We start from the raw sequence: 14,097 nt of genomic DNA, 5'->3' as shown, positions 1-14,097 counted from the left end.
AGTCCCCAGTGAATCCACCTCATTCTGTGAGGCCGCCGGGGTAGCTGTGACCTCCACAGGGAAGCTGGAGGAGAAGCAGGGGAGGGAGGGAGGGAGGGAGGGAAAGCATCTCTAAACACAAACAGGCTCCCCGCGCCCCCCCATCCCGCATCCTGGCCGGTCATCAACAGCTCTTAACGCCGCTCTTATTTATTCCTGACCTTCAAGGCCCCTTTTATTTTTCCCCTTTTAAAACCTGGCCTGGGCCCCGCCACCACTGCCGTAAGCACACCCTGGGATTTATCCGACGGCGCATTAACCCCTGACCCTAGCTCACCAATCGTACTGCTGCCTGCACAGACAGCGGGCAGCCCCGCCAGCCAGGGGGTGAGGGGCTGGGGCCGAGCGGCTGGTGTGGCCAGCCTGTGCAGGGCTGGCCGGGCACCGGGGCCATAGGGACTGTCGCCCCGCCCCTCCCTGCCGGCACCTGCTGACCTTGCCCTGCGTCCCTGGGGGCCGGGCCCACGCTGACTTCCAACGCCCTGCCCACCTGGCCTGCCGGAACCCCTGCTTCCTGGTGGTCTTTGACACCAGTGAACACACACGCATTCTCGTGGGCTTAACCGTTGGCGGAGCTCCCCCTGACTCGATGAGAACTTGTCCCGGCGGCAGAGCTGCCCTGCAAGGCTGCAGGGCAGAGCAGAGATGCTAATTTTGCCCTCGCAGGTGGCGAAACTGAGGCCAAGGGGGCACAGGGCTGGCCGAGGGCCCGTGGGCGTCAGGGGCAGGGCTGGGCTTTCCCCACCACACCTGTGCCCCGGCCCCACAACGACCCGGTCCCAGGCCCAGGCCCAGTCCCTTTGAAACCTCAGGGGGCCCTCCAGCCCCCACTTACAGACCAGGAGGCCTCTGCTCAGAGGGTGGGGACCTACCCCAGTCACCCAGCGCTGAAGCAGCCGGGCCTGCCAGCCAGGCGTCCGGCTTCATCCACAGTGAGGACGAGGCCGGGCAAGGCCGATGGGGTGGGAGGCGGTAAAGAAGGGCAGAGACGGAGAAATGGGAACGGCGCACCATGGGGACGAGGGGAACGCTGCGGGGAAGGCGCATGGCAGCCAGCTGGGCTCCGCGGGTGAAGGGGCCAGGAGGAGAGAAGCAGACCCCCAGACAACCCCCAGGCCGCAGGAAGGGTGTACTCACCGCCGCCGCCTCCGAGCAGGGAGCTGTTGGCTGCAAGAGAGAAAGACGAAGGCAGTCAGTCGGGGAGAGGCTGGTGGGGCATGCAGCTGCGCGGGGGGGGGGGGGGGGGGGGCGACGGGGGGCTGCCAGCCAGGCCCGAGGGCCAGCCCGGGTCCCTGGGCACAGGGTCACTGAAGCAGGGGCAGATAACCAGGAGGCGGAAGGGGCTGGGACTTCCTCTTCCGCTGAGGCTCCCAATGGGCCTGGGGCTGGTACTGCGGTGGGATTGGGAGGCAGCAGGGTCGGGTCCGCTCACCCCGGAAGCAGCTGCATATGAGCTCTAGAGTGGCAGACGACCCTTGGCCGCACGTATCCTTCATTCACTCGTTGTTTCTTCCTTTTTTTTTGGGGGGGGCTGCACAGTGCAGCATGCGGGATCTAAGTTCCCCGACCAGGGATCGAACCCGCATTCCCTGCATTGGGAGCACTGAGTCTTAACCACTGGACTGCCAGGGAAGTCCCTCACTCATTCCTTCTTCCCACAGGGTCTCCCGAGCCCCCCTGTGCCAGGCCTGGTGCAGAGATGTGGAGCTCACAGACTGTGGGAGACACAGCTGCAGCCACTAGGAGCAAACTGCATCGCTGCAGCCCTGGAAAGTGCCGCCGGGGGGTGAGGATTATGAACCAGGGCTGGGAGCCTCACGGACAACAGCACTCATGTGCGAGGTCAGGACCCCACCCAGGGCAGCGCAGGAAGGGCCCAGGGCACTGGGACTGGAACCGGACTGGAACAGATGGGTGACTTGTGAAGGTCAAGGAAGAGAGAGAGCTCCTCAGCTGCACCGGCCCCTGGTGCCCCGCACCCTCGACCAGAGCTGGACCGCCAGCTGCCGCGGCTGCCCCGTCCGCCTCGCTCTGCCTGGCCAGCTGCCCTCTCCAGCCCCCCACGGGGCCGACGCAGGGGCAAAGTGAGGCTGGCAGCCTCTCCGTCAGAATGTGAGGGCTGTGCGGGTCAGCGCCCCCTCCCAGCCTGGGCTCCAGCTTCCGGCCACACAGCTGCCTTGTGTGAAGCACTGATGCTAATGAGTGCAAGTGATGGGCGAGACAGGGCAGGTGCGTTCCCCAGGCCCAGGTGTCGCCCGGTGGGGAGATGGTCAGCCGTGCCTCAGCCCCTCTGGCCCCAGGGGTCCTGGCTCCCAGGCGGGGCCTTCAGCTCCGACACCGCTGTGGCATCCCTCCCTGCCTTCCCAGGTCCTGTTGCAGCCCCTCTGTAAGAGGGGGACACGGAAAAGAGCCCAGGCCAGGAATGGGGGCCATTTCCAAGCTGGCCCGGCCGTAGGCCCCGGGGTGCTCTGCGGAGGCTGTGGACGCTGCTAAGCGGTGTCAGGTGGCTCTGAGTGGCTGGTCTCCCAGAGCTGACAGCTCTTCGCTTGGGGAATAATTAATTCCACAGCCCGAAAACCCAGGGCTGCAAGTTGCCACGTTACTTGCAAGATTAATACAAGCAGCTAATTAAGATGGAGAGGCGAGGAGCGGCTGGGCGCTCCCAGAGCAGAGCTGGGGGGCCGCGGGGAATGTGCACGGAGGCGGGCTGAGCAGGCAGCGGAGGCAGCCAGAGCTGGAGCCCCGGGGGACAGCGTGAGCAGGAGGTGGACCGCGCGGGACACCCAGCAGACGTGGCAGGCCGCTGGGGGCTGGGCACGTCGCCAATGACTGAGGGAGGCTGTTTGCCGGGCACAGACTGACCCCATTTACTGTCATAACAAAGCCACAAGGGCAGTGCCATTGCTCCCACTTTACAGGTAAGAAAACCAAAGCTCAGAGGTTGAGCTGCGCGGCAGCAGGATTGGAACGGGGTCTGTCTGACTCCAAAGCCAAGCCACAAAGCAGGCCAACCTCGAAGCAGACTGCCGAGGGACTGTTGGAGGGAGGCTTCCCCTGCCCCCCGCCCCCCAGGGCTGGGGCCCGCCTTCTCCACATCAGGCAGAGCACACAGTAGGCCCCTCGGATGCACTCTTGACCCTCCTCCCACCCCAGCAGGTTGGCTGCAAAGATGAGGGGTCGGACGTCTGGAGAGCTCTGCCCGGGAGCCAGCGCGGGAGACCCAGGCATCTTAGGTCGGCGTGGGTCCAGCTCCCGGCCCCCTTGGCTCCCATGGCAGTCCTGGCGGCTGTCGGAAGCTGCCCTCCACGGCCCTTCCCTGCCTCCCCCCATCACCTCTCTCTCTTAATTAACACCGGCCGCAAATGAGCCGGCTCCCGCTGGTGGAGAGCTCAGTGTCAAACGCACTGGCAGCGAGCCTCAAAGGGGCGGGAGGGGAGGGGCTCCGACCTGCTGTTTTGCAGGTCCCTTTGGCAGGAGATGCCAACAGCCACCTGCCCTGCACCCCCTAAACCCCACCGAGTGTGGCCCTGCCCGGGTGAGGGGACTGGGGTGGATTGGCCCGATGTCTCATCCAGGGGCTGAGGAGGGAGGTGAGCCTGGGGCAGAGGCTGAGCTGGGGGAAGGGGGGACCAGGTAGCCAGGTGGCATTACCTGCCACAGGTGGGAGAGGGAGGTGTGGCCCAGCACTGGGGGCTCAGACTCAAGCTGCACAGAGGACCTGGTCACCAGCCTGTCCCCAAGTTCAGCAGGTATCCCAGGAGGCCGGTCTGCAGTGTCCCCTTCCCCGAGCCCACCATGCCCGGCAGCCCCCTGGTGGGGCTCAGGGGGAAGGGCTGCAATCTGGTGGTCTAGAGCCCGTTCTCCTGCTCCTCTTTCCCTTAGGCCCCTGTTTGGCCCTCTCCCCAGGGGCCTGGACACCTGGCCACATGGTGCCCCCGTAGGGCTGCCCGAGGCACTCACAGTTGGGAGGATGGCCTGGAGGCTTGGGGGGGAACATGGAAAATGGGGAGCAGTACCAAAGATACCACAGGCGGTCCCCTGGGTGTACCGCCCAGCCTCCCATCCAAAGCAGGGCAGTTTCAGGCCTTCCTGCTCCCCAGCCCGGGCTGGCCCTTCCCACCTCACCTCACCCGCACGCTCCTCCCCTTTCTGCCCCCGCCGCCCCCATGCTCCCCTCAGTTTGGTTTGAGGCTCTAAATCACAACTGGTCATTCGTCCATTTTTCCAATGAGGAAACTGAGGCTCACGGCCTGACTGGTGAGGGGAGGAGAGGGGTTTGAACCAGGAGGGCTGGTTGTCACACCCATTTTCTTTCTTTCTTTTTTTTTTTGTGGTACGCGGGCCTCTCACTGTTGTGGCCTCTCCCGTTGCGGAGCACAGGCTCCGGACACGCAGGCTCAGCGGCCATGGCTCACGGACCCAGCCGCTCCGCAGCATGTGGGATCTTCCCGGACCGGGGCACGAACCCACGTCCCCTGCATCGGCAGGCGGACTCTCAACCACTGCGCCACCAGGGAAGCCCCACACCCATTTTCTTAACCCCTGCACCCTCCCTCTGTCGGAAAGGGCCTCCTTGCTGAGGCGGGGTGATGGGCGAGCAAGACGTGGACTATCACTGGACCTCAGGTCCAAACCAGAGTCTGTAACACAGCCCCACCCAAAGGACCCAAACCTGCCCCAGCAAAGCAGGGTCATCAAGCCTGTGAGGGGGGACCCATGCCTGGCCCTAGGGTGAGCGGGGCTTGAGGCTTGTTCTGGCTTTGTGGCGGGCATAGGCTCCTGGGCCAGAGTGTGCGCCTCCGGGGCTGTGAGATGCCTGGTCCACGCCTGCCATCTGAGTTGGCTTGTCGGCCCCCATGCAGGGCGAGGTGGTCCAGCCCTGCCGCGCCCCTGCCCGTGGACGTGCCTGTGCCGTGCTCTGTTGGACACGATTAACTGGCTAGGAGCCTCAGTGCTGCGCCTGTGACCTTGGGGTGGAAATGAGGTCCACCCCAGTCACTGCCAAATCCTCTGTCCGCTGACAGCGGCCCACCAGGCCAGGGGCTGGGGCTGGGGTGTGCTGGGGGCATCGCTCCCCGCCTCTCACAGGTATCCCAGGCCCCTGTGAGAAGGCCTCTGCCAGCCCTTCCCTGCCCCCGCACTGCTGCTCATGCAGTGCAGTCCCCCGACCCCCATTTCTCCTTTGCCTACTCCGCACCTTTTCAGGCCTGGGGCACCTGGGGGGGAAGCCCCTCCCCCGACTCCCAGCACCTGTTTTCCTGTGGGTGGGGGAGAGCCGCTTCCCAGTTTGTGCCCCAACTCCCGGCCCAGTTCAGGGGCTGGAATGTGGCCACTGCCTGGTGAAAGGGAGAGGGCCAGACCCGGAGTGCTTGGCCACTGTCACTTCAGGGGACCCAGCGGCCCCTCTGTCACTCTCTGCACAAAACATTTTAATTGGGGACTCCCCTGGTGGCTCAGTGGTTAAGAATCTGCCTGCCAATGCAGGGGACATGGGTTCGATCCCTGGTCCGGGAAGATCCCACATGCCACGGAGCAACTAAGCCTGTGCACCATAACTGCTGAGCCCACATGCCACAACTACTGAAGCCCATGCACCCTACAGCCCGTGCTCCGCAACAAGAGAAGCCACCACAATGAGAAGCCCGTGCACTGCAATGAAGACCCAACGCAGCCAAAAATAAATAAATAAATAAATAAATAAAGATAAATAAGTACTAGGGGGACTTCCCTGGTGGTGCAGTGGATAAGAATCCGCCTGCCAATGCAGCGGACACGGGTTCAAGCCCTGTTCCAGGAAGATCCCACATGCTGTGGAGCAACTAAGCCCCTGCACCACAACTACTGAGCCTGCGCTCTAGAGCCCACCAGCCACAACTACTGAGCCCACCTGCCACAACTACTGAAGCCCATGCACCCTAGAGCCCGTGCTCTGCAACAAGAGAAGCCACCGCAATGAGAAGCCCGCGCACTGCAATGAAGAGTAGCCCTGCTAACTGCAACTAGAGAAAGCCCGCGTGCAGCAATGAAGACCCAACGCAGCCAAAACTAGATGAATAAATTAAAAAAAAATTTGTTTAAAAAAAAATAAGTACTAGGGATGTAATATACAACTGATAAAAAAAACATTTTACTTGGGTGCCAACTGTGTGCCAGGGGCCACCAAGGGTACCCAAGTTGAGTCGAGGAGAGTGTGTAAATGTCCAGGTGAGGAAGGTACCAGAGCTGGAGCAGCCTGGAGTCTGGGGGCTTCACAGAGGAGGCGGCAGCACACCTTGGAGGGAAGGAAGGACATGCAGGGAAATAAGTCTGAGCATTTCCCTGGTCGGGGGGCCACAGGGGTGCCTATGCTGGGGAAGGACAAGGTCAGCTTTGCCTGACTCTCCACAGGCCCGGGGAGGATCAAAGGGGCCAGAATGTGGTTGAACCAGGGCAGCAGCAGAACAGGGATGGAGGGAGGGGGAGGTGAGGGGAGAGGGCGGAGGGGAGGGGGACACACAGATACATCTTCCTCTTCTTTTCTTTTGCGGTCACACCCTCGCAGCATGCGGGATCTTAGTTCCCGACCAGGGATCGAACCCAGGCCGTTGGCAGTGAGAGCACTGAGTCCTAACCACTGGACTGCCGGGGAACTCCCTCCTCTTCCTTTTCTGGTTGCTCCCACTGCACGCCCCCTCCTGCCCTGCCAGGCAGCACCTAAACAGAAGAGTAGCCCCCACTTTGAGGGCCCAGGCAGGGAGTAGTAGGCATGTACCTGGGGCCCATAATACTTTTAGGGACCATGAAAACGTAAGTTCTTTTATTTATTTCTTTTTATGTATGTATGTATTTTTGTGCTTTTTATTTTATTTTTTATATTTATTTATTTATTTGGTTGTGCCAGGTCTTAGTTGTGGCAGGTGGGCTCCTTAGTTGCGGCTCGCCCACTCCTTTGTTGCGGCACATGGACTCCTTAGTTGAGGCATGTGAACTCATAGTTGCGGCATGTGGACTTCTTAGTTGCAGCATGCAGACTCTTAGTTGAGGCATGCAAACTCTTAGTTGCAGCATGCATGTGGGATCTAGTTCCTTGACCAGGGATTGCACCTCGGCCCCCTGAATGGGGAGCGTGGAGTCTTAACCACTGTGCCACCAGGGAAGTCCCTAATTTCTTTTAAAATCAGAAGAAAAAGTGAACTTTTAGGTTGAAAACAAAAGTTATATATAATTTTAAGTATATATCAAATATATAATATATATAAAATGTTAAGAAATTTGTCTTTATGCCAACAAAGTCATACAATTAACTTTTATTTTTGTAGAGGAAGGGCCCACAGTGGCAGAAGGGCCTGGGCCTGGGCCAGGTAAGCCCTGTACTTGCATGAGCTCATTTAATCCTGACCTTGTGTGGAAGACACTATTACTAACCCATTTTACAGATGAGAGAGCCGAGCCATGCAGAAGGATCTTCTCACTATGCAAATATGAACATCTCCTATGTTACCCCCAGCTTCCTGGTTAAAGGTCCAAAGCCCCCTTTTGCTCTCAGGATAAAGAACAAGCTGCCCCCATACCCCAGGCCCAGGACCCTGCTGACTCATCACCTTATCTCTGTCCTCTCTCCCCCCCATCTATCCCTCAGCCACGCTCCAGGTCCTCAGACTTGCCCCATTTCCTCCGGCCCCAGGGCCTTTGCATGGGCTGGTCCCCTGCCTGGAGGAGACCCTCACCATCTCCGGCCCTGAGAGACAGCAGTGTCTGGAGCTGGTCTCCTACTACACCCTACCACGGGCCATGAATCACTGCCTCCAGCATCCTCACCTCCCAGGTGAGCGTCTACTTTGCTACCCTACCCCCCCAGCCCTGAGTGTCTCATCCACAGCCCGTCCCCAGCGCCCAGCACAGAGCCCAGTACACAGCAGGCACCCACTAACAATACACTGAACAAACCTGACAGGTTACGATTGTGCCCAGAGTCACTCAGCCAGGCTGCATGGGGTCCCCTGGCTCTGAAGGAGAGGCTCTCAACCACCAGGCCTCACAGAAGCGCCCACCCGGGGGCGCCCTAAGAGGCAGGATCTGGGGTGGGGGCCATGCAGGTGACAGGACTGGTTCAAGGGCAGTGACAGGAGGTGTTGTAGGAGTTGCCTAGGCTTCTCCCCGGCAGGGACTAACTCCTCCAGCCCGGGTGGGGGAGCGTCAAGGAGGGGGCAGTGGGCCGTGTGGGCCACCACAGAGGAGACTCGGTGACCCGAGGAAAGCGCTGAGCAGGTTACTGGGCCAGGGAGAAGCTGGGTGAGCGGGCACAGCAGTGACTGTGCAGCAGGCACAACCCCTGCGGGTGTTTCCGGAGGCTGCGGCTGCCACGTGGCCTCATCCTGGCCTCCGAGGCCTGAGAGGCTGCCGGCCAGGCTTGGGGTGGGGGGACGGCTCCCCCAAATCACCCAGCCCCTCTCCCTAGCCCCTTTCCTCCACCCTCCCCTGTAAGGCCAGATCTCAGCTTTCTATCATTTGACAAAGGTGCATCCAACCCCTGTATGTGCCAGGCTCTGGGACACAGCCCAGCAAGGCCCTGCTGGCACAGATCTCATCATCAGGCAGGGAGACAGTCCAGAAACAGCCAGATAAACTTGAACAAGAATTACCATTAGCACCAGAGGTTGTGAAGTGGATAGAAGGGAGGAGAGAGTGGCAGGCAGGTGGGTAGGGGCTCACCTAGAAGGAGTCAAGGACCCGCTGAAAAGGAAGCTACTTGTGAGGAGCACAGGCCAGGCAGGGGCTGGCCTGTGCAAAGGCCCTGAGGCAGGAGCCCGCCTGGTGGGTTTGAAGCACAGCCAGGAGCCACTGTGGCTGAGGCAGAGTGAGTCGGGGAGAGAAGCAGGAGAGAAGGTCAGAGGGCAGAGGGGGCAGGAGGGGGACCAGGGGGCTACTGCACTTTCCAGGTGATCCCTTCCCAGACCTCCTCCTTGGTTCTCCCCCAGTGTCTGTGCATCCCCAAACAGCCCCGACCATTCCACTGCACCTGCCCCATTCCTGGCCTGCCTCTGCCTGGCCGAGCCCCCACTGCTCCCCTGTGTCCCAGAGTGTAGCACAGCACCCGGCACCTATGAGGCGACGACTGACTGACGGCCCGCGCGATGGAATGGAATGGTGGCCCCAGCCCCACGGGGGGTTTGGGGGAGTGGGCTTTGTTCCCATGAAGTCCTCACCGTTTCCTCCCAAGTTCCCACAGGCCTGCCGTGGGTGTCCATATTACTTGAGGGCGAGCCGTTTAAAACATGTTTTAGATTAGAAACGTCCCACAGATGGAATAAAATGTGAAATGCGCTTAATTTCTGAAGAGAAAACAAGAGGCTTCAAAGGCATCTCGAGCTGCGAGAGCAGTTGCCGCGTTTGACAAGCTCTGTCCCCCAGGCCAAGGTCACTGTCCTGTGAGGTGAGGCTGCCTGGTGGAAAGTGTGAGGCTTAACTAGACATTCCCCAGGCTTGGGGGGCCCTCACAGGGGGCAAGGGACTCACACTTATCGACACCAGGCTATCAGACCTCTGCTGATCAGCTCAACATGTGTATACGTGTGTACACACACCCCTTCCCGCCCTGTTTACAGACGGGGAAACTGAGGCCCAGAGAGGCAAAGTGACTTGCCCAAGGCCACAGCCCTTATCGGAGGAGCCAACGTCCTCGTGCTTTGCAAGGTCTGGTCCTGTAACCCTCAGCTGTGGCCTTGGGCCAGCTGCTCCACTCCCTGGGGCCTGAGTTTCCTCATCTGTGGGGTGGGGAGGTCAGTTAAGTGAAGGCCTTTGGGGCATGGATGATAAAGTTTAAAATGCCTCTAAAACTGTTACGGCAGGGCTTCCCTGGTGGCACAGTGGTTGAGAGTCCGCCTGCTGATGCAGGGGACGCGGGTTCGTGCCCCGGTCCGGGAAGATCCCACATGCCGCGGAGCGGCTGGGCCCGTGAGCCATGGCCGCTGAGCCTGCGCGTCCGGAGCCTGTGCTCCGCAGCGGTAGAGGCCACAGCAGTGAGAGGCCCGCGTACCACAAAAAATACCAAAAAAACAAAAAAACTGTTACGGCATCATAGAGCTTCGTGACGGCATTGGGTGCAGGAGCTGGGGTCCCCAGCTCTTCCCAGTCAGCCAGGGAGAAGGGTGAGATCAGGCTGCTGACAGGCTGCATTAATAATAATAACAACAATAATAATGACAGCAGCTTCTTCTCATCAAGGTTTGTTCACCAGCCTCCCAGGGAGAGCCATGAGGACCTTACTGGATGTACCGCTCCATTTTACAGATGGGGAGACTGAGGCTCAGATAAGTGCCTGGCCCGAGGCCACACAGTGAGGGTGGTGGAGGTAGAATTTCAGTCCCATTGATCTGACTCTGTAGCCTGGACCACTCAGCATCCTGCTCAGCCAGATTTGGCTCTTTTGCCTCCAGGACCGAGCTCCTCACTCCATCTTCTCTGAGCAGAGCCCTGAGATTCTCCAAATCTGTTGGGAGTTGTGCCCAGCTGGGCACAACAGTCTCCCCCTCGGCCTCCTCCTTCCCACTGGCCCTGTGCCAGGCCCCCCCTTCTTCTGCTCTCCTGAACCTCAGATGGGCCTCCCTCACTCCTGCCCCTTCACGCACGTCCATTCTGGTTCTGCAGTACCCCCCCTGGTCTACCCCGGGCATCCCACCCCCATGCCTCTCCCTACAAAAGCTGCCCAGTCAGCCATTTAAGCTCAAAGCAGGTGACTTGGCTGCGGTTCCTGCTGGCCTAGGCCCCTCCTTTGTCCCCTCCTGCCTGGGTTCCTTGGGCTCTGCCCCTGGAGACCCAGCCTCCCAGCTGGTGGTCCCCAAGCTGGACCCCAAACTCTTGGATCCCATTCTCCAAGCCCCCTGGATACCTTCCACATATTGGTATTTTGTTTTGCAAGAAATTCATGTTCATTGCCCCAAATTGGATAATATACATAAAAAGCAAAGGAAAAGTGAGTCACCCATGAGCTCATTGCACAGATTTGGCTAGCCCCCGTTCACATTTTCCTGGAGGAACTTTTAGACTTTAAACAAAAACAAAAAATAGTTAATAACACATTTATCGAGCAAGTTCTTTGTGCCAGGCATTGGGCCAAGTATTTTCAGTGGATTCTTTCATTTTACCCTTCCCTCCCTGGAGAGCCTAATGACAGGTACTATTATTTTTCTCACTTTACAGATGAGGAAGTAGAGGCTCAGACAGGTTGCATGACTTGCTCAAGGGAGCCAGGCTTTGAATCAGGCCGTCCGATTTCTGAGGCAGTGCTGAGTCTGCAGTGCTGTGGGACCCTGGCTGCTGCCTGGGCCTCCCCTCCCCCAGGAGCCAGGGGTCCCAGCGCTCAGCGTACCCCCATTAGCATAACCACAAACATCCCTGAAACCCAATTACCAAGAGATGACTTGGGCCCCAGCCAGCCGGGCAGGCAGAGGCTCCAGCCACGCAGGAACGAGGGGCTGGGGCCCAAGGGAGCCCTGGCGGGTGGAAGAGTGGACGACAAGGGGGATATTTTCTGGGGGAGGGGCCTGGAGAGGCTGCTTGTCCACTGCTCCCGGGGTGGTGTGGGTGTGTCCTGCAGGTAGCCTTGACCCCCTGCTCAGCCCCAGCTGGAGAGGCCCCCCGACCCCTAAGGAAGGGTCACAGGTTCCTCTACCCTCAGCTTGCTGGGTGATCCCAGGCAGCCCCTTGCCCTCTCTGAGCTTCAGTTTTCTTCCTGAAAGGAGAGAACCGGGGCTAATGGAGCAGAAAATAAATGATGGTCTGGGAGGAGGAAAGAGTGCAGGTTCTCAACAGCAGGACAGGTCTGGGGCTGCATTTCTAACTTCCCATGAGGTCCAACCACCATCTCCTCCCACCTGGGCAGCTCCTCTGCTGGCCCTCACCTTCCACTCTGTCCTCTTCAGCAACCGGGGCTCCTTTGCTATTGAACACACACACACACACACACACACACACACACACACACACACACGGCCCCTTGACCCACCAACAGCCCCCAAAATAAAATGTCATAGAAGAGCTGAAGCCCTCCCCTCCCCCACAGAGGAACCCACCACCCTGAATCGGGCATGTATTTTCTTTAGAGTTTTACTATGTATACCCCTCAACAGGCTATTACCCAGGTATTCGTGTTTTAATTTTTTTGTGTGTATTTATTTAATTAATTTATTTTTGACTGCGCTGGGTCTTCATTGCTGCACGCGGGCTTTCTCTAGTTGCGGTGAGCGGGGCTACTCTTTGTTGCGGTGCGCGGGCTTCTCATTGCGGTGGCTTCTCTTGTGGTGGAGCAGGGGCTCTAGACGTGCAGGCTTTAGTAGTTGTGGCACACGGGCTCAGTTGCTCCGCGGCATGTGGGATCTTCCCGGACCAGGGCTCGAACCCGTGTCTCCTGCATTTGGCAGGCGGACTCTCAACCACTGTGCCACCAGGGAAGCCCATCGCGTCTTAGTTTCATATAAAGTGGAACTCCTGGGATTGGCTGCTACCCTTTGCGGTGGGGCTTGGGAGGCTTATCCCGGCAGGCCCAGGCTGCTCTGGTCCGTCTGCTTTCACCGCTATGTAATATTCCAGGCTGGGACTGTCCCACACTCTTCCACCCGTCCTCCCACTGACCATCAGTCAAGTGTGCCCAGTTTTGTCTCTTGCAAACCCAGCTGCAGTAGCATCTTGCACACGGCCCGTGAACCCATGTGCTGGAATTTGTCTCTTATACGCCTGGCAGTGAGACTGCTGGTTGTGGTACATGCACATCTTTAACTCTACTAGTTATTGCCAAATTGTTCTCCAAAGTGGTTGTTCAGATGATCGTTTTAAAATATAAATTAAATCATGTCACTTCCCTGCCTAAAACTCTCAAAGAGCTTCCTATTACACTTAGAATAAAATCCATACTCCCCTCCACAAACGCATGGCTGCATGACACGCTCCATTCTCCCCAATTTCCTGGACTTCTTTTTTTTTCCTGGACTTCTTTCTCTTCCTCAGATAGGTCTGGCTCTTTCATGCCCCAGGGCCTTTGCACATACTGCTCCCTCTCCCTGGCACACTCTTCTTCCATCTCTTTCCAAACTGTCTCCTGTTCATCCTTCAGGTCTTCAATGAAAATGTCACCTCCACTGAAAGTCCTCCCCGGAAGTGCCTTCCACCCTGTTCCCCATCACCCTGTTTATTTCCTTCAGAGGCCACGTCATGGTCCTGCAGTGATCTCGTCCTCTCATTTATTTGCTGGTTTATTACCAGCATGGCAGCCTGTGGAAGAGGGCCTGGTCTGCTTTGGTCATTCCTGTGCTCCGGAGGCCAGCACGGCCGGCACTGAAGCTCTGCTCTCAGTGACATTCATTCATTCAACAGATGTGGATTAAGCTCCATCTGGTTGAAATGTCCAGAGGGGAGTGAGCCCGAGTTGAGGGCAGAGGGGTAGCCAGGCCCATGGGGCCCTGAGCCTTCTCCCACGGCCGTGGGGAGCTATGGCAGGTGCTAGAGTGAGGGAGAGGCAGGGTCAGGCTTGCACTTCGGAAGGCAGCTCCTCAGAGCCGAGGGGGAGCAAACTGAAGGGAGTGGACCTGGAAGCAGGGGCTGGAGGGATGGTGGTGGCCGAGGATGGGTTGATGGAGGGCCAGGAAGAGAGGCGATGCTAAACCCACAGGGGCCAATTAGAGGACCATGGGAGACAGGATTGGATGGGGCATAGGATTGGCTTCCAAATGTGGCTCTATCCAGTCGATGGAAGGAGCACCTTGGTGTGAGGAAATGGCAGGGCTCTGGCCCCCTTGATGCCCCCGCCCCCACTGTCTTCCACCACTGCAGGAAGCTGGGAGGGAGCTCTCCCAGTGATTTTGAGAGGGTGGCAGAAGTCCAGAGGTGCCTCCCAGCGAGGCACACCTTGATCTAGTCCAGCCCCTCTGTGTATAGACAGGGAAACCGAGGCCCTGAAAGGAAAGGAACTAGAAGAAGACTACACAGCTGAATCCTCACGCTAGTTGTTGCTTTTGGAACATGAGGTGTGGTACTGAGACCAAAGAGACATTCCCTTCTTCCGATAAAGACAGAGGAAAGGGGCTT

General features: G+C 58.7%; 1 protein-coding gene across 3 annotated transcripts in view; it reads right to left on the bottom strand.

The window, feature by feature from the left end:
- The window catches only part of MACROD1 (mono-ADP ribosylhydrolase 1), a 152,405-nt gene that overhangs the window by 13,570 nt on the left and 124,738 nt on the right, over window positions 1-14,097 (bottom strand). For 2 of the 3 annotated variants that reach the window (XM_033415264.2, XM_004264271.3), the window contains exon 4: window positions 1,177-1,206. The exons of the other annotated variant lie outside the window; for it this stretch is intronic. In XM_033415264.2, the coding sequence (XP_033271155.1) occupies window positions 1,177-1,206 (30 nt within the window). The remainder of the gene's footprint in view (window positions 1-1,176; window positions 1,207-14,097) is intronic. 3 annotated transcript variants of the gene reach the window in all.

Source organism: Orcinus orca, chromosome 8 (genome assembly GCF_937001465.1).
Source record: "Orcinus orca chromosome 8, mOrcOrc1.1, whole genome shotgun sequence".
NCBI lineage: Eukaryota > Metazoa > Chordata > Mammalia > Artiodactyla > Delphinidae > Orcinus > Orcinus orca.
Note: the sequence above shows the minus strand (reverse complement) of the source record. Positions and strands in the feature narration are given on the sequence as shown.